Source organism: Salvelinus fontinalis, chromosome 14 (genome assembly GCF_029448725.1).
Source record: "Salvelinus fontinalis isolate EN_2023a chromosome 14, ASM2944872v1, whole genome shotgun sequence".
Lineage (NCBI taxonomy): Eukaryota > Metazoa > Chordata > Actinopteri > Salmoniformes > Salmonidae > Salvelinus > Salvelinus fontinalis.
The window spans coordinates 16,483,547-16,509,295 of NC_074678.1; the positions used below are offsets into that span (position 1 = coordinate 16,483,547).

Below are 25,749 nucleotides of genomic sequence, written 5' to 3' on the forward strand. Positions count from 1 at the left end.
GGGGACAAACAGAGATCAAAGAAACCCAACCTGTTTCTCTAGACTGCAGACTTGGAGAGACTCGCACTTGGTTTGTGTTTGTGGTAGTATACTGCCTGAGCATGCCCTGTCCTGATAGACCTCATTCCTCAGAGGTGAGCCTTGAGTGTTAAATTGAAACGGCAATTATAAAAAGGTCACGAGAGAGAGAGTTCATAGTTCACTTTGGTTAAAAAGGCTAGTCGACGGCATCAGGAATAATAAAAGAGGAGCTTTATTGAAGCTGTAACATTTAAAATAATGTCTCTTTTACAAACCAAAATAGAAACCAAACTTAAGGGCGAGTGTTCCAGAGACGTTTCAGTAGATAAAAGCCTGATTGGACTGTGACTCGTGTCAAAACTTTAAGGGATAGCGTACTATGATTGTTATTCATATAATAGACTTGCTTCAAAAGTGTTGTATATAATTAATGTATTGGACACGCCTAACTTCAGTCTAAATAATCAAAAGGACTTTGATCTCTAAATACAGTTGAGATGAAACATTGGCTCGATGACATTTGGTTGATGAAATCTGAGATCAGACAGACCACAAAGACAGTGACTGTGCAGGAGGTCAGTAGTTTGTGTCTTCTTGTGCAATACAGCAATAGTTCTTTATCTCAGTCGTCTCCTTTTTGCCAAACATTCTCTGGAACAAACACGACTAAGAAAAACTGTTTTCAGATATACCCAGCGTTTGACAAAATACATACCAGTGCATTTAATAGAAGAGTAACATAAAATAAACTATACAATGTTCCCCTGGTACTTTGAGAATTATTAGATAGTCTTAGACAAGTGGTAATAATTTCCCTCTTCCCATTCTTGTTAAACAAAATAAACCCTGATTGGACGAATCCATGTTTAGGTAACAGTCTGAGTGCATACACAAACACAACAAGGTATAAAAAAGTGACATCAAAATATGAGAATATTTGTACACAAAAACACAACCAACATAAAAATACTAAGACCCATCCTCAAGTACTATAACTGATGCAACTACAAGTATAGATTCAATCAAACCTGGATTTAATTAAAATCTTTGGGGCATAGCTATTATACTTTGTTTCAGAATGAGCACCCAACAGTTGAGTGAGAAACTGTGACAATCTCAGTATTATTACGTTGACAAACTCCGACTTCATGTTTAGAACTTAAGACTGAAAAATGGAAGCACATTCTTCATGCTTGCTGCTTTTAGAAAGTCCAATTAATGACGTATACGTTAAAATCAGATCAAACAAAACCATCAAATAGTTACAATACAATACATGGCCAGCAGAGACAAAAAAATTATATCTAAACAAACCTGTCTAATCACTGAAATAACAAACATGGGTGTGTATGCCAGAGATGGGTGTAGAATATATAGGTTATAGCTCAGCCAATTCTGTTGTATCTCTTTGCCTATTGGCTATAGCTCATCCACTTCTGTCCTATGTGAGGCTTGCTCAGAGCCCTGCTCAGCCGGACTAGCAGGTTCCAAGTTGCCAACAAGGTGCAGAATCTCACACTGACTGGACAAGATGTCAGGGTTGGTATGGAAATGTACAGTCTAACATGCTCTTGGTGTGCATGGACAAGTCCCACGGACTGAAGAGGAGGTGTCTGTAGGTGGAGACGTTCACATAGAATAACAGCAATCACATGTCTGTGGATGACAAACTCACACTAACAGCCAATAGAAAAACAAAAAAGCTTTAGATTTGTTTCGCCTGTAATGAAGTGCTCAATACTCAATACAGTGCCCCTAATCAAAATCAGGTTGATCCTTGATGCTAATCAACAGAAATTAGGGTTGACCCCTATTATTTGACTGGTCGAATGTTTGGTATATAGGCTGTTGGTCGACCAAGATTTTTTTTTTAGTTGAGCAGTAGCAAATATATATATATTTTTTTATGGCACAGGACATGCTTGTCTTATTCGCGGCCATCTCAGTGAACTAATCCATTGCAGAGGTCGTGGGGATGGCACAGTCCAAGAAGGGGCATGTGGCTTCACGATGTACTTCCCTCTCCAGAACACGGTCTCTCCCGCCAATTTGTGCACATTCATTGTTTCATAACTTCATAGTGTGAATTGTTGGCATCTGATTGTTAGTGTCTATCAATTCCCCATTACATATATCACCAGTAGTACATTCAGTTAATTCCTATAATTTCTAATCTACAATGTTTTTTTGGTTACGGTAATGTGTGTTAATGCATTCAATATAATATAATTCCAGTATTTTACCGTTGTCATTGTAGGAGTGGACACGTTGTTTGCAGAGCTCACAACCTAGGCTACACTTGTGAGAAACAAGTTTTGGTTTATTTCATTCCATTTACGAGTTTTGTCAATTTCGCCATTGTCTTTTGTTTGGAGTGCTCCTGTCAATGTTGAGTAAGGACGCGCACCTGATTACCCATAGAAGTAGGCCTATATGCTACCTGGCCTGCAGGCACATGTAGGCATATAAATGTGCCCATTTGGGGATCTGATAGCATTTCTGTTCGGCCTAATGCATCACCACTGTGGAGCATCTCAAAGTAATTTTTTCTTCCCCTCAAACAGCAAGCAAACAAAGTCTGTTTTTACATCAATTGAGAATGACAATAGTTCATCAATGTATTTGAAAAATCTTTCCAGCTCTCTACCTTTTGATAAACACTGTGTGAAAGGGAAAAATGTCATGCTCTGATCAAGTGGAAAAGTCATAAAATAGGCCTACCTGATTACTTCTTATCCCTTGCACAAATAGCCTACAGGTGTGTCTCATTGGCTCGCGAAACTCTTGAGGGCCCAGAATATTTTATATAATGTGGCAAGGTTCTTCAGGCCAGACCCAAGTTAATAGTTGATACAATGTTTCAAGTTTGTTGCAGACAGGGCATGTGTAGCCAATGTGATTTATGGGATATTTATTTTTATCAGGATATTTCCTACCTGCAGGCTGCAATGTTTTTATTTGTTGGCTTTATAGACTCTTTTTACATAGTTGGCAATGGCAATAGAAGTAACTTTTTAGGTTCGTATCATTTTCATTTAGATATAATTTTGACTAACCACATGACAATGATTTTGAGATACAAAGATGTTATTATAAATGAAAACTGCTAAACAAAAATGTGCATATGAAAATCATAACTGGCACACAGATCGGTAGAAATGGTAAGATAAATTTGCATTCCACATGAAAAAGTTTGACTCCTCGTGTAGCCTATTCCTAGCAAGTTCAGGACAGTAACGTCAGAATCTGCGAAGGCCAGTAGGAGCGGGAGGACGGTCGGGATTGGTAAAAAAAAATATTAAAAAAATTCTGGTTATCTTTATCCCTGGTTCCCTCTTGATCATCAGACAAGCTCAATGCATATATAGTTGATTTGATTAAAACACATAGGTTGTGTCTATACATGGAAAAATACACGTTTTAACCAATCGATTGGTCAAAAGAACAGACAACTTTCGGTCGACCAAGATTGTTTTTAGTAGGGGACAGAAATACATATAATTTACTTAACCGCTAAAAAGAAGAATTACCATTGTCCCCCAGAAGTTTAGAAAGTCAAATAAAGGTACCATATTGTGTTTGTACACACGAGGGAATCAAACAGTTCATTATTTCAGATGGAAGCTGAATCGCACTCACGTGAAAACACACATGTACACACTGTCTGGTAGAACTAAGGTGGGATGCTTTATAGGCCTGGCTAATAGAATTCGCTGTGCAAGCAGACACAAGGTCACAATCTGTAAAATATTCTGAACCTGCACACTTACACTTGCCCACTGCCACATTTTTTAAACAACAATCTAACACTTTCTCATTCTAAACCCCACTATACATCTAAGAGTGATATGCTTTTCAGGGACAAAAAAATACCCCCCATCTTGAGCACTGAATTTAAATCAAAACTTCCAAGGTGGTGACATTTCCATCAATAAATAGCTTCAGTGGCATTTAATGTGTCTAGTGTTTATAGTATTATATTATTGGTCGAGACCTTATTTACTGGTGCTCTGGTTGGTCACAACTCTCTTCTCTATCACCGCCTTGCGGGAGGTGGAGGCGGGGCCTATGCTGACCTTGCTGGAGGACCCGTTCAATCCTACAATGCCGCTCTGTGAGCCTGCGCTGGACTCTGCGGCGGAGCTCTGCTCTGTGGTGTAGAGGACTCTGTGTGAGCCAGAGAGGCCGTTCCTCTGCATGGACCCCTGGGAGAAACCTAACACCCCTCCCTGGCCTTTCTGCACCCCACTACCGCCGCTGCTACCCCCCTGTCCCTCCATCACCAGCATGCTCTGTGACCCTGATAAGCCCCCTCGCTGCAGGGAGCTACACTGCTGCAGCCAGGCCTGACCCCCCTGAAGGACCTGACCCCCTTGTACCAACTGCCCCCCCTGAAGAACTTGCCCCCCCTGAAAAACTTGCCCCCCCTGCAGCATTTGCCCCCCCTGCATCACCGGCCCATCCACAACCATCATACCCTGAGAACCAGACATGTTCCCCATATGGATCAGGCCTCCCTCTCCCCTGCCAAGGGTGCCCTGAGCCTGGGTACCGGTCACCACCCGTTGCCCCTGCAGCACCAGGCCCTGGGCCGAGCCTGACGGAGGCCCGTTGACCATTATCATGCCCTGTGTGTTGGGGACCTGTTGCTCCACTACATAGTGCATCTGCTGCACCACGGGCTGCATCATAGGCTGCATGGTGGTGTAGTACATAGGCTGTTGCTGCAGTAGGAAGGTCTGGCCCTGGCTTCCTCCCACCATGTCCTGCCTCAGAGTAGACAAACGATCTGAACGATCTGACTCCCTCACCACAGCCCTCTCGACGTGTGTCACCTGGGCCGGGGCAGGGGGCGGTGCTGGGGCTGGGACCGGGACCGGGGCGGCGGAAACCACTCTGGACGCCACATTGGTCGTCACACTGCTGGCTGCTGTTGGCATGGAGATGATGGGTCTGGGTGGCAGAGGGGCAGAGACTTCAGTTTGGATCCTCTCTCCGCGGCACACCTCGGCCAGGGTCTTGAACTTTGGCCCCAGGTCATTGAGGAACTGGAGGTCGTTGTCAGATTCCAGGAGGCTGCAGCATCCCACCGAGCCTACAGGAGAGCCCTGGCCCTCGTAGTCATACACCAACTGACTGTCCTTCTGGATGTGGTTTTCAGCTGCACAATGAGCTTTCTGAAAATACAACACAGACCCACACAGACATATGTTACAATACAGACACATCAATTAACTTCACCGCCTGCCACCATTCATTATACCATACATTCAGTGTATATAGATGGGTTAGCTGACAAGGTCACGGAAATTTTGTGCCCGCTTCAATGGGGCACAAGTCCATGAGTTGTTGTGATTCTGGATGGCCATATAGCTACCAACAATGACAAACTGCCATGAGGGGAATCGTAAGTGACTAGTTTCAGCTAGTTTCTGATACAATGTCTTGTTTTGAGGTGTTTTGACTGATTTCATGTCAATGCTAATATGGCAAAAAATACGCTAGCAAGTTAACCAACAACGGCAATGATGTATTTGACAGACATCAAGTGCTCATTGTGCAAATGTATTTATGTTTTCAATAAACATTTGGAGATTAAATATAGACCCATATTGTCAACAATCTAAGCCAACCCCGGCTGTTTTGCCCCATAATTCCGCATATGTCGGTTTTGTTGCTAAACAACCAACCTGTCTATTCTACCAGTTAAATATACACACAACCTTTCATATATGGCCACTGTATTTCTATTTGTGTTCTCTACTCCATGTTGATGCACAATCTACTGACCTGACAGTCAGAGGGTAGATCTATTTTCTGCCTCCTTACCTGAGAGTAGTACTCCTCCAGGTAGTGATCAGGCAGGGCGATGCCTTCATAGGCTCCTCCTCCCTCTCTGCTCTCATACTCAGAATAAAAGCCTCCTCCATTCCCATGGCCGATTATCTCTCCTCCATTCTTATATCCAATATCCATAAGGCCGTCTGATTGGTAGAATCCACCGCCCATCGTGGAGGAGGAGTTCTGGAACTGATCACCACCTATCATTAGCCCCGCCCCTCCGGTCGTTGCTGCAATGGTTCCCGCGTTGATCATTTTGACCCTTCCTGTGTCGACCTGAACTGGTGCATTCAGCAGAGGTACTTCCTGTAAGAGGTCAGGGGTCAGAGGGTTAAAAAAATATTGCTGTGACATATTGGACCATTAACCCCAACGAGAAACATACTACCATAGTGGAATCATTCACACAAAAGATTATCTGTGACCCCGCACGCACACACACCCTTCTTTCCCCTTCTTACCGTGTTCTCCCCCTGTCCCTCAGTGTGGTAGGAAATGAGTTGTGCCTTGGCGTCAAAGGGCATCTCAGTGAAGCCCCCAGGAAGACCTCCGGCACCCCCACACGTACAGAACAACAGCAGGAGAGGGATTACTGTGGAGACAGGACCATGAGAGGGGGGTTAGACAATACATAAGAGTAGCATCTTCAATTAAAAACCAAGAGCTATGACCTGCCATTACACGGCATAAGCAAGAAAGCAAGAGTAGGGCTGATGCTGACTATACAGTGAGCTCCAAAAGTATTGGGACAGTGATACATTTTTTGTTGTTTTGGTTCTGTACTCCAGCACTATGGATTTGACGGGTGAACCGTTTAGAAATTATAGCACTTTTTGACCATAGCCCACCCGTTTTAGGGGACCAAAAGTATTGGGACAAATTTACTTATGTGTATTAAAGTAGTAAAAAGTTATGTATTTGGTGGTCCCATATTCATAGCACGCAATGACTACAACAAGCTTGTGACTCTACACATTTGTTGGATGCATTTTCTGTTTGTTTTGGTTGCGTTTCAGATTATTTTGTGCCCAATAGAAATTAATGGTAAATAATGTATCGTGTCATTTTGGAGTAAATTAAACTAGAATATGTTTCTAAACACTTCTCTATTAATGTGGAAGCTACCATGATTACAGATAATCCTGAATTAATTGTGAATAATGATGAGTGAGAAAGCCACAGCGGCATAAATATCATACCCCCCAAAAATGCTAACCTCCCCTGTAATTGTAATGGTGCGAAGTTAATAATTATTAATGATTCATTCAAGTTGAGCCGTAATCACAGCCTGGTCTCATAGACTAGATGTAATGTAGTAAACGTAAATCCACTCACAGTACAAGACTGATGTATTTACAAGTGTAGCAGGAGACCAACTACTTTTTTGTTTATACAGTATGATTTAGTTAAAGGGGCACAGCCATGGGTGGGCCAGGGAGGGCATAGACCTACCCATTCGGGAGCCAGGGCCCAGCCAATCAGAATGAGTTTTTCCTCACAAAAGGGCTTTATTAAAGACATAAATACTCCTCAGCAACCCCCCTGTGGCATTGTGTTGTGTGACAAAACTGCACATTTTAAGTGGCCTTTTATTTTCCCCAGCACAAGGTGTAATGATCATGCTGTTTAATCAGCTTCTTGATATGCCACATCTGTCAGGTGGATGGATTATCTTGGCAAAGGAGAAATGCTCACAAACAGGGATGAAAACGAATTTGTGCACAAAATTTGAGAAATAGTTTTTTTGTGCATGTGGAACATTTCTGGGATCTTGTATTTCAGCTCATGAAACATGGGACCAACACTTTACATGTTGCGTTTATATTTTTGATCAGTATATTTCAGGTGTCGACTCAGACTTGCTCTGACATAAATATCAATCAAGTTCAGGCAATGATGTTTGATTAGGCATTCTGTAGGAAATTCAGTCTTAAATGGCGCAATAAAGCTTCTTGCTTCTGAAGCTAAGCAGGGTTGGTCCTGGTCATTTCCTGGATGGGAGACCAGATGCTGCTGGAAGTGGTGTTGGAGGGCCAGTAGGAGGCACTCTTTCCTCTGGTCTAAAAAATATCCCAATGCCCCAGGGCAGTGATTGGGGACACTGCCCTGTGTAGGGTGCCGTCTTTCGGATGGGACGTTAAACGGGTGTCCTGACTCTCTGAGGTCATTAAAGATCCCATGGCACTTATCGTAAGAGTAGGGGTGTTAACCCCGGTGTCCTGGCTAAATTCCCAATCTGGCCCTCAAACCATCATGGTCACCTAATAATCCCCAGTTTAGAATTGGCTCACTCATCCCCCTCCTCTCCCCTGTAACTATTCCCCAGGTCGTTGCTGCAAATGAGAACGTGTTCTCAGTCAACTTACCTGGTAAAATAACGGTAAAATAACGGTAAAATAAAAAAATAATAGATGACTTAGTGATATGGCTCTCTTGTCTCCTCAACTAAAGCTGGGATTGTTTAAAGACAGATCAGTTCAGAGCTGTGTGAGAGAGGAGGGACTATGGGAAGAGTTTAGTGTACCAGCCATAGAGATGGATAGAGGATTCATCATGGATCTGACCCATTTTAGCATGGACATTGCAATTGAGGGCTTCCACCATGCTATTTTAAAGTAGTCAACTGGGTGGGGATTCCTATGGGCTGTAGCTTCAATGGCGCTGCCCATGCTGTCACAGACGCTATAATAGCACAGATATAAAGATGAGTCATCTATCTCTATGGTACCAGAATATTTAAGAGGATCGGCCTGACTGAGCAGGGCTCTAAGCAGAATTACTGATCTACAATACAAATTCCCTTGCATCAGAAATATCTTCTCATTATATGATCAAGATCAGTGAATCTGCGCCTTGCTCAGGCAATCCCCATCCCCTCAATGACTAACTCTAGCTCTAACCATGTCACAATGATGACTTTGATTTTCTCACTATTGTAGACATTGATGAACCCAGTTGGTCAAAAGATTTGTCCTGAAAATATGGAATACATTTTCCTTGTTTCACTGCCAATCCCTGAATGCATTCTGCCTTTTTTTCTTCTAGATGATGACATCATACTCACGCAGTAGCGTCAGCAGACCCAGGAAGAGCAGTCCAATTGCTGCAGGCCCTAGCACTGCCCCGGTTGAGCCCTTAGCTCCTCGCGTCGCGCACGCCTTCCCTTTGTCCGCACACGTGCAGACATCTACCTTTAGCTTCTGCAGGTCAGGACACGCGTGCCCCTGCTGGTCGCGGATCTCCATGGCAACTGCGTAGGAGCCCGGCCACAAATCCTTTTGGGACCTCAGGATGGTCGAGGTGTCTGTAGGGTCAGAGGTTAGACACAAACACAGTCATACATGAGACAGGTTGTCAGATAGATATACTACATCTGTCTGGGGATTGGGACCACAACATGGACGGTATCACTTTCCTTCCGTATCTCTATGACTAAGGAAATAGGCATGTCTGTCAAATCATATTGCATTGGTCACATACACGTGATTAGCAGATGTTATTGCGGGTGTAGCGAAATGCTTGTGCTTCTAGCTCCGACAGTGCAATAATATCTAAGAAGTAATATCTAACAAATTACACAACATATACCCAATACACACAAATCTAAGTAGGAATGAATTAAGACTATATACATATGGAAGAGCGATGTCAGAGCGGAACAGACTAAGATACAGTAGAATAGTATAGAAAACAGTATATACATGAGATGCGTAATGCCAAATATGTAAACATTAAGTCATTTAGATACCGTAGAATAGTATAGAATACAGTAAAAACATAAGAGATGAGTAATGCAAGATATGTAAACGTTATTAAGTCACTAAGATACAGTAGAATAGTATAGAATACAGTATATGTGATGTGATATGCTTGGCTATGCTACCACTCAGTGTAGCTCTTCTTTGTTACTAGACTAAATAACCCTAATGGTTTTATTGTGTGCTATCATCATCTTATTCCCTCAGTAGGAACTCCATTCTCCAGGCCTCTCACCGTTTAGGTGCTCGACCACCCACACTCCCTCTGTTCCCTCTGGGATGATGGTGAAGGTGAAGGGGGCTCCGTTGGGGAACGCATCCTTGTCCACTGCAGTCACGGTAATAGCATCGGCTGTCATACACATGGTCTGAACGTTACTAGTAAGCGTGGGGCAGTGGTCGTTCAAGTCCTCCACCTGGATGGCTACCATACCCGTGGCTGTCTTAGAGGGCATGTCTGAACAGGAAAAGAGTGCAACAATCAATCAATCAGTCAGTCAGTTAATAAATCAACCAAATGTATTTATAAAGACATAGAAAGGAAGTGTACCCATAAGCACTTCAGCCCAGCTTGAACAAACGGAATCATGTGCTCGACTTGTAAATCCCAAAACATTCCTTACCAGGACACTTGAACAGGTGACTATCAGGGATAATACAGAAAAAGGAGCACTCTGTTTCTGCATAGATCTGATGGATTTATTAACGAAAAAATCAAACAGGCTGACGTTTCGGCGTAGCTCGCCTTCATCAGAGCCTTGAGTAGGAAAAGGTGGCAGGCACTAAGCGAGTGCTAACCATGGCTCAGCCTCCACTTTGAAATTCTGGGGAATTGAGAAAGTTTCTCTCTCCACCAGAGGCAATATCGTGAGGTAATTGCTACCGATAGAGGCATTGTGGACGGACTGCTTAGACGCGGTCGAGCGAAAGGGTCAGCTCTTTCTCTTCTTTCGTAAATATGTTTTGTTTTTGTTTATTTCTCTTTCCTTTGTTATTATTCAAGTGGAATGCACTGTATATGTAGGAAGGAATCTAGAAGGCTTATTATACTTGGTTAAATAGCCCATGTCTAGTTGATATTATTGACAGCTCTAAATGACATGTTTGAAAAACATGGCAAGTGTGACACTCCCCTGTGAGGTTAAATAGGTGCCTTCCACCTTTTTCTACTCAAGGCTCTGATGAAGGTGAACTACGATGAAACGTCAGCCTGTTTGTTTGCTTGTCCCGTTAATAAATCTATCAGATCTATGCATAAACAGACGGCTCCTTTTTCTTTATTTCCCTGGATAGTCACCTGTTTAAGTGTCCTGGGGTAAGGAGTGTTTTTGGATTTAGAAAGCCCTTTTTACCATCAGTAGTTGTCACAAAGGAATAGGGAAGAAGATTGTTAGGGGAGGCAACCTATTTCTGATTTTGACAGTTGTCATGCACATTGTTATTTGTTATGAGTGAAAGCTGTGTACTCCTGTTAAGTGACGGTGCTTTATCCCACTCTGCTGGGTTAAAGAGTACTACAACAACCCTGCTTGTAGGGTGCTACCACAGATAGAACAATGAAACAGATATTTCACCAGATGTAAAGTGAAGTATCCGATTGGCGTTACCACTCACTACCAAATATGGTAGTAGCCCACTTCTCAGAGTAGGTGTTCCCTAATGGAAATACATGCTAGAACGTGCAAATAGGGTCTCGCTAGCTTGTGCTTGACTCTGCCCACCTTCTTCCTTGTTCTGCCCACTATGATTCATTTGTTCCCATTTGAAATGACAGGCTGGGGTCTATCTTGGTTTCGTTATACAAATCTTTGGTGCTACCGCCTGATGTATATAAATAATGGGTGCTACCTCCTGTTGGTGGAAACAGAGTACTACAGTTCATCTGCTTGTGAGGCTGGTCTGCTCCCTCTGCTGGTGTATGTAAAGCAGTACTGCTCCCGTTTGTTCCACAGCCCAGACATACCACAAGTATGAATGGTGCGAAACATACCACAAGATAAACCTATTATATAGATGTATTAATCAAATCCTTGACTACAGGAGCCGGATTCACAAAACATTACTTACGAAAAAACTTAAGAAGTTTATTAAGGCAAAAATAACTAGCGCGTAAATGCAATTCCTCAAAATGTTCTTAGGAATTCATAGTTTTCTTAGGAACTTTGTAAATATATTTTCTAAGAACTTCGTAAATATCATCTTATGTGGCATTGACATTAGTGACGTGCTTGAAACCAATAAATAAGCCTATGTGACAGGGATGATATGATTTGGTTATTTTGTTGTTTTTCACACATTGGTCATTATAGCCATCAGGCTACCTATATCAAAACCAAAAATGGATAACCAAGGAAAGAGCAATAAAAAAATAGCTTGACGTGATGGTGGAGGAAATAGCAGCCAGGAAAGGGTTGCTGTTGGGGAGACTTGATAACTGCGGGGTCAATACAGAGACCAAAAAGAGAGGATGGGTGAGAATGGCCGAGTTTGTCGCCACCGTCTGGGGTATGTCAAGGGACAGTGACGCTGTACAAAATAAGTGGTCCGACATCAATTCGGCTGCAAAGAAGAAGGGAGCTGAGAGACCATTCACGTGGAACAGCTGGAGGAGAAGGTGTCGTCTATGATAGGAGAGACGGTGGTAGACTGCGCGACCGTTAAGTTAGGTAGCTCCGTTAGCTAGCTAACGCGTAACGACATTATAGCCAACATAGCTAACAACGTTAACGTTAGCCAAGTTCTTCTTTGTAAATTGACAAGATAGCGCTAGCTATTTAATGTTATGGGTGTAAGATGGCACAGTGATGGCATCTGTTGGTAAATGTTAATTACTGCAACTTCAGTGTTTTTACCGGTGTGCTTGAGATACCCGGATGTATTGCCATGTACTGAACAAGACTGGTTACTCGCATCAATGCCTCTGTCTCGTCATTTAACATCCAAACATGGCGTCAGAGAGTCGGATAACTAACCATGATCTCCGCAAATTAGAGTGAACTGTGATGCTTCCTTGAGAAAAATGCTTCCTTGAGTAAATGTTGCCGGAATTAACCTTAGCTAGAGTGAGTTTGCTAGTTAGCAGTTAGCTTAAGAGTTGTGTGGCACCGGTTAGACATGGCAGTGAATATTCCCCATCCCGCCGTTGTGAAGCTCAGCGGAGATTGGAGCACGAACTGGGATACATTTAGAGGTGAATGGGAGGACTATGCACTAGCCACGTGACTTCTGGAAAAGGACGCGGAGGTAGTGGCTGCCACTTTGAGGACAATAATAGGAACTGAATGCCGACACGTATACAAACACAACCTGAACCTAACAGCAGCTCAGCAAGGTTAACGCAACAGCTATTCTTGATGCTCTTGAAAATTACTTTAAGCCAGCAAAGAACGTTATCTACGAGTGTTATGTTTTCGGTTGTTGCAAAGAGGGGGACGGGGAGTCCATTGACAGCTTTGTCACCAGCCTAAGGGAAAAGGCAGCTACATGTGAATATGGTGCTTTAAGAGATGAACTGATCAGAGATCAGATAGTGCTTGGTATAGTTTGAGGGCACGCGCAGACATTTGCTGAGAGAACGTGACCTGACGCTGGTTTTGGCAGTGGAGACATGCCGTGCAGCAGAGCTTACTGATATACGGATAAGGTCCATGGAGCTAGAAAGGCAACATATGGACAATGTCAATGCTACATTCAGGCAGCTAGTAAAGAAATTCCCCTTTGCCACAGCTAATGCTAATACTACAGCCAACTCTGCAGTAGACAACCCCAAAACGTGCAGATATTGTGGCATTTCTCATGGACGGGGTAAAGAACACTGCCCAGCCTATGGGAAAATATGCAAATCCTGTGGTACAGCTAATTACTTCACAAGGGGGTCTGCATGAAAAGCAAGAGAAAGGAGGGTAAGGTGCACTCCATTGAAACAAACCCAGATGAAGGGAACAACAGCACAGACTAGGTATATGCTAGCGAGTGCATAGGGGCAGTGAAGGCAAAAGGAAAAAAGTGGTTTGTCACTCTACTACTTAATAATAAACCACAGCAATGCCAGCTAGATTTGGGAGCCACATGTTAAGTTATGAGCCTTAAAGACAAAAGGAGGCTCGCGCCCTGAGACAAACTCACACAGAGTAGTACCAAGCTGAAACTATTCAGGCCAGTTCATGAACTCTTTAGGCCTGTTTGTGACGTAGTGTGTTTTACGTGGCCAGAAACACACCCTTGAGTTTGAAATAGTTGAGGCTAGTCAACAGCCATTACTGCCAGGTTCTACATGTGAGCGCCTTGGGCTTATTAACTTCACCATCGCAGCAGACCTTAACATTATAGACAAAGTCCAGGCTGGGCCTGGAGACACTCCTAAGCAAATACCATGATGTCTTCAACTCACTGGTTGAGTCAGTTCCCGGTGAAGTCCACTTTGAGTTGGACGCAGTAATCCAGCCTGTCCAGTGTGCCCCCGGCAGTGTACCAGTGTCCATGAAAGCAGCTACGAATGCTCAGCTTGACAAATACGAAGCAGATGGCCACATCACATCTGTCACTGAGCCTAAAGACTGAATAAGTAATATGGTTATCATCAAGAAACCAGACAAGCTACGGATATGCATTGATCCTAAACACCTCAACCGGGCTCTGCGACGTTCACATTACATTATGTGGAGGACACGTTGGAGGATGCTCTTTACAAGCTCCCACAGGCCAGAGTCTTCACGCTCGTGGATGCCAGAGATGCCTTCCTGCAGTGCAAGCTCGACGAGCCCAGCAGCTACATGACCACCTTTTGGACACCCTGGGGCAGGAAGTGGTGGTTGAACCTCCCGTTTGGGGTCTCCGTGGCACCAGAGGTGTATCAGCGGAAACAGCACGAGCTGTTGGTGGGACTCAGTGGCGTGGAACCAATAGCAGATTACATCCCCGTAGTGGGCTGTGGGGACAGTGATGAGGAGGCAGAACGTGACCATGACGCCAAGCTGCTGGCCCTGATGGACAGATGCAGACAGGTCAAGCTAAGGCTAAGCATAAAAAAGCTTTAGTTTAAAGTGCCAGAGGTCCGCTTTCATGGGCACATCTTGTCCTTCACCGGATTGAAGGTGGATCCTGAGAAAGTGAAGGCTGTCTTGGAAATGCCCCCCCCCCCCCCCCCCCCCCCCCCATCTGACGTGAAGGCAGTGCAGCACTTCGTCGGATTCGTGGCCTATCTGGCCAAGTTCCTAACGCAGCTCTCTGAGTTGTGTGAGCCACTTACACCCACCCAACACTCTCCTGGAGCCCTGTGTGGTGACAGACGTGCCACTGAAGCTACGTCACGGAAGACAGGTCTCCAAGTTCTTCTACGACAAATCAGCAAAATACTTACCTGAGCTCAGGGTGGGTGAAACAGTGCGGATGAAGCCACTACCAGGGGACCAGACGGGCCTCTGTAGACTCGAATCCTGTGTACAGAAAGTTGCTACCATGCTCCTACTTGGTCAAAGTGAATGGATCACTGTACCATCGTAACAGGGTTGACCTTCGGATTGCTGAGCCAGCACCTACTCAGAACCCCGATGGTCATAGGGGTCGCATGACAAAGGACGGAACCTCAGCAAGTCACATGGGGCCTGAGGCACTTTGCGAAGAGCTAAGGGATCCCAGGTTGGCCGCTCCTTCGCCCATCAATACTCCCCTTAGACAGTCAGGTGACACGCCTGTGCGTGAACACGCAGTCCTCGTAGACGCCCCCTTTCTTTTTACGCTGCGGGCGTCTGTCCCAGCCACCAAACATACTTAATCTGTAGGTTTCCCATTAGGGATTGTTGACAGACAGAGATATAAAAAAAAAATGGGAAAAGTGAAGAGACATCAAAATGTGTGAAGTTGATACCTGAAAAAAAAAACTAAAATGTTCATGTTGGAAATTATTACTAGGTTTGTTTTGTTAGTGAATTGACAGCTCCTGTCCTATTTTATAAAAGGGAAGATGTTATAGGTGTAAGATGGCACAGTGATGCCATCTGTAAATGTTAATTACTGCAACTCCAGTGTTTTTACCGGTGTGCTTGAGATACCCGGATGTATTGCAATGTCCTGAACAAGACTGGTTACTCGCATCAATTCCTCTGTCTCGTCATTTAACATTAAAATATTTAACACTTCTAGAATATTGTAATATATTGCTAATTACTAGCTAGCTAGATAATGCGCGTTTAATTTGTTTTCTTGCTGTATTTAAATACCCCGTAGCCAACTGTGTCTGTGGCGCAAGAAAACATTCATGGTTACAAAAGTATCCATTTGTCTCGGGACAAGGGTTTAGCTGTCCTAAAGTTAAGGACATTTCCAAGAAGAAAGCCTAAAACATTCTTTTCAAGATTCCCATTTCTTCTTAATGGTTTTCTTAGGAAGAAACATAGGGAAAAAATTAAGAACATTTCCAATAACTTTATTGAGGAATAGCAACTTTGCTTAACTTTCTTCACAAGTCTATAGTTAAGAAAAAAATGGCAGTTAAGAAGAAATGTCTTCTTAAGAAGGTTTTGTGAATCAGGCCCCTTTACTGCACATCAGATCTAGTGCCAGTCTGTTTGTGCTATCATGTCACCTCCTTGTCACTCATTGTCATGCCAAACATGACATGAAATGTTTGGCTTGACAAGGACAGCAATGGAGTTTACAAGAGCACAAACAGATCTAGGAACAGGCTACATCCGGTCAGCCTTGATGTATGGATTACGGAGTATGAGCATAATACAAGGCTATAAGGAGACAGGAGTGTACTCTTCTCAATTTTCAGTGCTTAGCAGAGCCACAGAACATGGATAGTGTTACAAGGTAGGATTCAGGCTCAGGGGTTATATAGACTGATGTTATATAATCTTGTGCTATGTAGAATAGATTGTAATAAGAGATCATGTCATTTCATTCAGAAATGCTACAGAAGGCTATAGACTAACTAGTTCAACTTGAGTTATTCATGTTATGTAACATATGTCTGATACAAAGGTAGCAGATGTGATGAGGTAGCCCTCTGTGCAGCTTCAAAAACAGTGTCACCCTCAGGCAAAGATGGAATTTCATATTGCACTAACTGTTAAGTTTTTGGTTTCTCCCATGGGAGACCCAGGTTCAGATCCTTCCACTGGCACATTGACATTCAATATACTGTAGGGTGTTGTGTGTCAAGGCTAAGAAGCTAACTACCAAGAGGCTGAACTAGCTTACCTTGGGTCATGCAGAGAACTTTGGCGTAGTATGTCCCGTTGACCAGGAACTTGGACTCTCTGTCAGGCATCTTATTGAGTTTAATATCCCCAGTCAACTCATCAACGGTCAGCCAGTTGTCTGGGTCAGAGCCCTTAGCATACCTACATCAGGAAAAACAGGGATAGTGGAAAATGTTTTGGTATATGAACTTATGCATATCGGATGGGTGTTGTGTATTTGAGCTCAACAGATCAGACAAGGTATTGCCAAGTGTGTGTGTGTGTGTGTGTGTGTGTGTTTGAGAGCCACTACAGACCTGACGTTCTGTGCAGGCATTAGTGTGTCTCCGTCGATGGCATGGTAGGAGCCGATCACCTTGTTGATATTGAAGTCTCCTCCCTCTGAGATGGGGATAGCCTTGACCTTGGGGTCAAACCGTGGCCCCTCTGGCTGGTTCTTCACGGCGATCTTTACTGGGTAGGTCTTCATAGGTTTCCCTGTAGAACCTCCACCACCAAACCACGATCCTCCACCTCCTCCTCCTCCACTACCCCCTCCTCCACTACCTCCTCCTCCACTACCTCCTCCTGTCCCACCTCCTCCTCCACTACCTCCTCCTGTCCCACCTCCTCCTCCTCCTCCTGTCCCACCTCCTCCTCCTCCTCCTCCTCCTCCTCCTCCTCCTTCAGAATTATAGGGTGGAGCCTGGTTAGCTACGGCTATTCCCAGCTCAAGGTGTTTGACGTCTTCATAGTCTACAGACTAATGGATGGAAGAAACAAAAAGGCACATGTAAACAAATGGATCGTTTCAGCAGAAAAAGAAAGTGTGTGCTGTGTGTGTGTGTATATCTGTGAATGTATGACTGTGCAGTGTGATACTCACGCCGTACCTTCTTGAGCATCAGAACTCCCTCGTTGGTCTTGGGGTCTGTCTCAATGCTGAAGTAGCCAGCCTCGTTGCCCTTGACGATTTCAAACTGAGTCACCCAGTTAGGAGTGTTCTCCATGTCCAGGTCATTCGCTTTGAACCTCATCACCTCCACATTCTCTGTGTTCTCCTCAATACTGCCCTCATACTGCAGAACCACACAAAGAGTATCAGACACTACATCAGCCTCTAGTGTCCTAATACTATACAGAGGGGGAGTAATATTAACCTGGTCCCAGATCTGTGTATGTGCTAGTCAACACCTCTGACTAGCATTACTAGTTAACATTGTCTTCCGACAGATGGCACAACTCCAAAGCAATGCATTGCCATGAACAGTGGATATGGAGTCATCATCTGACGTGAGACAATGAAACAATTATATTATACAGATCTAAGATCAGGCTGGAGTATGCTGTTGGGAGTGTTTCCTAAAGCACATACAGATCTGGGATCAGGCTGATGGAGTAATGTACTAATTACCTCATCTTTCTCCAGAGTGGGAGGGTTGTCGTTCACATCCTTGATGTTGACTCTAAAGGTTCCGGTGCCGGTGTTGCCCTCTGGTCTACCGTTCAGATCTGTACCTTTCACTGTCAGCATGTACCAGTCCTGCACCTAGAAAACAAAAGAGATAAATATATATATAAAAACTGAGTGTCTAATAACAATCTGTCTACTAAAAACAGTGTGCATGCGGCCGTGAAGTTCTTGTCCCATCGCGCTCTAGCGACTCCTGCGGCAGGCCGGGCCCATGTATGCTGACACGGTCGCCAAGGGTGCGGTGATTCCTCTGACACATTAGTGCGGCTGGCTTCCGGGTTAAGCGAGCAGTGTGTCAAGAAGCAGTGCGGCTTGGCGTGGTTATGTTTTGGAGGACGCACGGCTCTCGACCTTCGCCTCTCCCTAGTCCGTACGGGAGTTGCAGTGAAGGGACAAGACTATCTACCAATTGGATATCCCGAAAAAGGGGTAAAAATAAAGTCTAAATAAATAGAAAGAAAAAATAAATAAAGATGGGTGACTATGCTGTATGTACCTCTCTGTTCAGTGTGCGCTGTTTTACTCTCAGTTCTCCTTCATTGGTGATGTAGAACATGCTCTCTCCTGGAGGCTCCTGTTTAATTATGGTGTAGGCAATCTGAGAGTTCTCATTCCCTGGTTCGTCAGCGTCTGTCGCAACCAACTTCATGATGGACGTGTCTACAGAAACAGAAAAAAAACTGTCATCAACACTAATATCTCTATTAATGTTCATCAAATAACATTGCCCCAGGACATTTAAAAAACATTCATGGGATGTTGTCATGCTATCATTAACTTGGCAACCCAGAATGAAAATCTTGCACCAGCTACTCGATTATTAGTTACGTTGTCTGTCCATGAGAGATTATGCTGTCATTAGCTGGAAAACACATTGGGATTGCATTGGCACATTCCCATTTTCTAGGGGAAGTTGTAAACATTTTACATTTTACATTTGAATCATTTAGCAGACGCTCTTAAACAGAGCAACCCACTTTTCTAGGGGAAGTTCTTGATTTATTGCCAAACACTTGCCTTTTGAGCTGAGCTCGTACACCTCTCCTGGGTTAATGTCACCGAAAATAGGAGGGTTATCATTTTGATCCACAACTTGGATCCTCAAATCAATGTTCTTTTCTGCTTGACTGCCATCAGTGAACCTAGCGGTACCTGACAACTGAAGAGAAAAAAACATCATCATCTATCTATCTATAAATAAACCAAAGGACATCATACATTGCGACAGTACTAATACACCTGTGCTATATCTTCAGTCATTTGGCTCTGCTGTAGGTGGGATACTCACATTGTACATGGCGATAGTCTCCCGGTCCAGGATACCAGTGATGCGTACAAAGCCGGTGTCAGGGTTCACTATGAACAGGTTGAAGGGGTATTTAGTAGCTCCCACCCCAGTTAGAGAGTACTGCACATTACCAGTCCCATCGTCTGAATCTGACCGGATCTGAAACACAGAAACACAGATAAACAGAGAGTGAGTCGACACAAACACAAAATACAACAAACATGACAGCAATATTAACATTGCTAGAGACGAGAGACACGTATTTAGAGAGTTGGACCAATGTGGTTTCCGCATTATAGTGCATTTACAGTACCAGTCAAACGTTTGGACACACCTACTCATTCAAGGGTTTTTCTTTATTTTTACTATTTTCTACATTGTAGAATAATAGTGAAGACATCAAAACTATGAAATAACATATGGAATCATGTAGTAACCAAAAAAGTGTTAAACAAATCAAAATATATTTTATATTTGAGATTCTACAAAGTAGCCACCCTTTGCCTTGATGACAGCTTTGCACAATCTTGGCATTTTCTCAACCAGCTTCACCTGGAATGCTTTTCCAATAGTCTTTAAGGAGTTCCCACATGTGCTGAGCACTTCTTGCTTTTCCATCACTCTGCGGTCCAACTCATACCAAACCATCTCAGTTGGGTAGAAGTCCGGTGATTGTGGAGGCAAGGTCCTCTGTTGCAGCATTCAATCACTCTTCTTCTTGGTCAAATATCCCTTACACAGCCTGGAGGTGTGTTGGGTCATTGTCCAGCAGAGGACCAGCACACCTCCTCCTCCATGCTTCATGGTGGGAACCACACATGCGGAGATCATCCGTTCATCTACTCTGCGTCTCACAAAGACACGGTGGTAGGAACCAAAAATCTAAAATTTGGACTCATCAGACCAAAGGACAGATTTCCACCGGTCTAATGTCCATTGCTCGTGTTTCTCGGCCCAAGCAAGTCTCTTCTTATTGGTGCCGTTTTGTAGTTGTTTCTTAGCAGCAATTCGACCATGAAGGCCTGATTCACGCAGTCTCCTCTGAACAGTTGATGTTGCGATATGTCTGTTACTTGAACTTTGAAGCATTTATTTGGGCTGCAATTTCCAATTTCTGAGTCTGGTAACTCTAATTAACTTATCCTCTCCAGAGGTTACTCTGGGCCTTTCTTTCCTGTGGCGATCCTCATGAGAGCCAGTTTCATCATAGTGCTTGATGGTTTTTGCGACTGCACTTAAAGAAACTTTCAAAGTTCTTGACATTTTCCAGATTGACTGACCTTCATGTCATAAAGTAATGATGGACTGTTGTTTCTCTTTGCTTATTTGAGCTGTTCTTGCCATAATATGGACTTGGTCTTTTACCAAGTTGGGCTATCTTCTGTATACCACCTTTACCTTGTCACAACACAACTGATTGGCTCAAACCGATTAAGAAGGAAAGAAATTCCACAAATTAACTTTTAACAAGGCACACCTGTTAATTGAAATGCATTCCAGGTGACTACCTCATGAAGCTGGTTGAGAGAATGCCAAGAGTGTGCAAAGCTGTTATCAAGGCAAAGGGTGGCTACTTTGAAGAATCTATAATATTAAATACATTTAGATTTGTTTAACACTTTTTTGGTTACTACATGTTTCCATATGTGTTATTTCATAGTGTTGATGTCTTCACTATTATTCTACAATGTAGAGAATTCCTTGAATAAGTCATTTTTTTATTTAACCAGGTAAGTTGACTGAGAACACATTCTCATTTACATCAATGACCTGGGGAATAGTTACAGGAGAGAGGGGATGAATGAGCCAATTGTAAGCTGGGGATGATTAGGTGGCCATGATGGTATTATGGGCCAGAATGGGAATTTAGCCAAGACACCAGGGTTAACACACCTACTCTTACAATAAGTGCCATGGGATCTTTAGTGACCACAGAAGGTCAGGACACCCGTTTAACGTCCCACCCGCAAGACAGCATCCCTACACAGGGCAATGTCCCCAATCACTGCCCTGGGAATTGGGACATTTTTTTTTAGACCAGAGGAAAGAGTGCCTCCTACTGCCCCTCCAACACCACTTCCAGTAGCATCTGGTCTCCCATCTAGGGACTGACTAGGACCAACCATGCTTATCTTCAGGAGCAAGCCAGCAGTGGTATGCAGGGTGCTATGCTGCTAGGTGTGTTCAAACTTTTGACTGGTACTTTACCATGTTAGCCCACCATTAACATTACGTCAGGAAAATCTAAACAATGCTATGTAACTGAATATCTAGAATTAGAACAATATTCTAAATTCTAAAAGTTGGCTTAACTCTCTAAATATATGGCTCTGCTAGCGACCAATTGCACCTCCGCCATGTGGCATTACCTTGGCGATAAACTCTTTCTTGGTGTAGTCTACATTTTCATCTAGTTTCTGGGGAGGGATGATCCATTCCCTCCTGTGTCTCCTTAGCCCAGTGGAATGACGTGTCTCCACCACAGTCACAGACACTAAAACCTGCTTTCACAAAACAAAATACATCAATGGTTACTTTCATGGATAACAGTGACATAGCATTAGCAGAAACCCCAATCATCTCACCCACCCCATCCACTATCAATGTGTCCGGAACATATTAACTGATTGCTCCTCCTCTCAAGTTCTCATAATTCAGTCAGGTCTTCCAAATGGTAAAGACCTGGCAGAATTATACTTTATGGTGAGTGATTGTGCTCACCCCATGTTTTTCAGAGGTGGAGAGAGAGAAAAAAAGATAAAGAGAGAGAGAGTATTACTTGTATTATGTTTCTCTAGATCAGTGTATCTCAATTTCCAGTCCATGGACTGGGACAGGTGCATGGCATATTTTTTTTAACCTGGCAGTCAATAATTTTATCTCTCATTTTAGTTTGGGGTCCTGGTATAGGAAGAGCCATTGTTGTATGTCCCTCTCCTGTAGTGAGTTACTCTTTGATCTGTCATTCAAACACTCAGGTTCCATGAGTTTACTGTGACTTGTAATGAACCTAAACCAGAACTTAAACCTGTTATGATAGTGTACATCCTAAACCAACAAGTACTGAGGCATAACTGTGAAAGCAGTGAGACCGTGCCAAGCCTACTGCAGACCCACCCAGACAACCACTCCTAAGTAAAGAATAGTTATTGTAGCTCGCAAGGAGGAGTATGAACCTGTATGTAATAGTGGATGGGCACGTGAGAACAAAAGATGAATCAGGACTGGCAAAAAACACATGCCAAATGGCATCCTATTCCCTATATAGTGCACTACTTTTGACCAGAGCCCTACGTGAGTCCTATAGGTCCTGGTCAAAAGTAGTGCACTAAATAGGGAATAGGGTGCGATTTGGGATGCATTAACATGTTTGACAAATAGCCCTGTGGATGGAATGACCAGCAAGCTTTGACAGCCAGGTCATCGTCAACATGAAACTGTTGTCACTAGTTACAACAGCCATAAAGTCATAATTATGGCTAAACCCTGCGTATTTCTACAATTGATCTTCTTAAAATCTGATTTAAAACTTAACCATAACCCTAATATTAACCACAGAGTAAATGGTTGTTTTCATGAATTTTTACAATATAGGCAGGCCTAGCACATTTTGACTTTGTGCTTGTGGTAACTAGTAACAACCACATGAAGTCAAATTCATGCCTTTTAAAGAACAGTTGAGTGAATGCTGTAGAAATACTATTTTCTATTAATCTACAAGGTTATATAGCGGAACTAGCCTCTCTCAGCTGTGATCCGCAGCCATGACCCACTGGGCACACACTGGTTGAATCAACATCGTTTCCACAACCATAGTGGAAAAGACGTTTAATTGACGTTTGTGCCCAGTGGGACGGTTCTGCAAGGTTGCAACTAGTTACCACAGCCACAAAGTCATAAACCTACTTATTTCTACAATTTATTTCTTAAATTTTTATTATAAACCTAACCTTAACCCTAACCTTATGCCAAACCATAACCTTAAATTCAGACCAAAAAGCATTTATTTGTTTTCAGTTATTCTTATGATACGCCCATAGCCAATTTTGGTGGAAACCGTTCTGTGGATGCCATTTTCAAAATGTATTGTAGGAGGCCTTATTCATATTTCAAAACCCCTTTTCAAGCAGTGCTCTCAAAATGAAAGGGATTATTTCTCACTGTCATGAGTGAGAGCAATGTTACCATGACACCTGTGTATATGCAAATAACAAAACACTAAACTTTGGACATTTTCTCCTTTTTATGGTGGTTCTGGCTCGACCAGAGGGTTATAACTGAGTAGCATGTCAGTCCTGACCCCCAAGTAAAGGTTATGGGCTCTTGATTGACTGGGTTATATGCCTAACCACCTGAAATGTGGGGCCTAAAGATTATAAGCCTACTGTCAATATTCGTTAGAAAAGTGACACATCTTTATTTTGTAACCTCAGTAAAATAATAATTGTATAGACCTACAGAAAGAATGGGTGCGCTTGTGGACCGTCATAATCCCTTTGATAGCCAATGAGTTGTGCGCACTTGTCTCGCGCATATTTGACCAGTAGGCAGTCACCTTTTATAAAATGTATAAAAGTGTTTATTACACAACTCCTTTTTGTATTTTTAATAACGGCCCACTCTGGGAGCGAGATGAGACTTTATGACTTATAAACTGAAAATGCAAGGAATATAAATGTATTTAAGAACTAGCTAGGCTACCAGTAGCCTACTACAGCCAAACATTTCCGTACAGTTTTGAGTGTCAAAACGCCCATGTCTGAACGACCAAAAAACGAATACCAACAAGAAAAGTGTAAAATTGACAATGTTGGGTAGTAATTAAATTACATTTTGCAGTATTAGTGTTAGATTAACTAAATTCAAATATTGGTAGTGTTTTCAGTAGGTCTAGTTAATTACTTTTTGGCATGTACCGTGTAATTTAGCTAACTACTGAAACTAACTAACGTTGCACACTATTTGTTTTGCAAAGAATAAAATAACATCGGTGAATTTATTTTTCACCATCAGACTTGCCTGTAGCCTAATTCTCACTTGAAACATCGTTTTTGTGTTTAATATGATAAATTACAGATTATGTTAACATCTAAATAGGGATCTGTTAATGCAATTTGTATTATATGACATTTCAAATTTAGATATGATAATTTTTCACATCGTGAATCTCGTGAACTAGGCTACTTTTTCAAAGTAACGTTAGACTATTTTTCTTAAGGGTAGCTTTAGTTTAGCTTAACTTCTTCCATTGTGACGTAATTGGTAGCGGGTAAACTATATTTACCAAGTAATTTAGCTTCACCAACACAGAAAAATTTATAATCCAAAAACAACGCCGGCAACGTCAAATAAGATAACTCACCGTGAATGTAAATAGCAAAAGAGCAGCAGCGGGCAAAGAAACCCGATTCATGACCGGAAGAATGTCCCAAAATCCAAACACCTGAGCTAGAATCCGAGCTATATCCACAAGCGAGTCCTCGACGTTATAATAGTGGACGTGGGTGAGATACTTCTTTCAGTGCACTGTTGATGTACTGTAAATTGAGGCGGTGCCTCCTCTCTCTTCTTTGGTTGGCTGGTGACACCACATCCACACCCTCACCTGGGGTAAGATATCTCTCTCTCTCTCTCTCTCTCTCTCTCTCTCTCTCTCTCTCTCTCTCTCTCTCTCTCTCTCTCTCTCTCTCTCTCTCTCTCTCTCTCTCTCTCTCTCTCTCTCTCTCTCTCTCTCTCTCTCTCTCTCTCTGTGTATGTGAAATAATGTCTTTATTCTTTTGGAACTTTTGTGAGTGTAATGTTTATTGTTAATTTGTATTTTTATTTCACTTTTGTTTATTATCTACTTCACTTGCTTTGGCATTGTTAACATGTGTTTCCCATGCCAATATAGCCCTTACATTGAATTGAAAGAGAGGGAGAGAGAGCGAGTGAGAAGACACCTGAAATGCTTATTTATTTTGCTTTTCAAGAGCTTGGGACTATAAGGTTCTATCTGAAAAAAATATGATTATCAGATAATTGGTTTTAAAGTGCCGATACCTCATTGGTTTGAATGGTGTTTCGCAATATTGATATTGTATTCTTTTGAACTTAACAACATGACATGGGGCATTTAGAGTGTTATATAGGTAGATAACATTGAACAGAACAAGGCTATGTAAATAACTCACCTTCTAATGC

At 42.9% G+C, this 25,749-nt stretch overlaps 1 protein-coding gene across 1 annotated transcript; it reads right to left on the minus strand.

The window, feature by feature from the left end:
* Positions 1-237: 237 nt before the first annotated feature.
* Positions 238-25,115, minus strand: LOC129869557 (desmoglein-2.1-like). Its single transcript, XM_055944062.1, has 14 exons — positions 24,929-25,115; positions 21,936-22,067; positions 19,567-19,725; positions 19,296-19,437; positions 18,775-18,938; positions 18,219-18,353; positions 17,698-17,883; positions 17,122-17,567; positions 16,824-16,966; positions 9,856-10,077; positions 8,927-9,166; positions 6,324-6,454; positions 5,851-6,168; positions 238-5,198 (listed from the first exon to the last, which is right to left on the minus strand). Exons 1-14 carry the CDS (start codon positions 24,977-24,979, stop codon positions 4,017-4,019), a joined length of 3,651 nt encoding a protein of 1,216 aa, XP_055800037.1. The 5' UTR covers positions 24,980-25,115; the 3' UTR covers positions 238-4,016.
* Between the last annotated feature and the right edge of the window lie 634 nt (positions 25,116-25,749).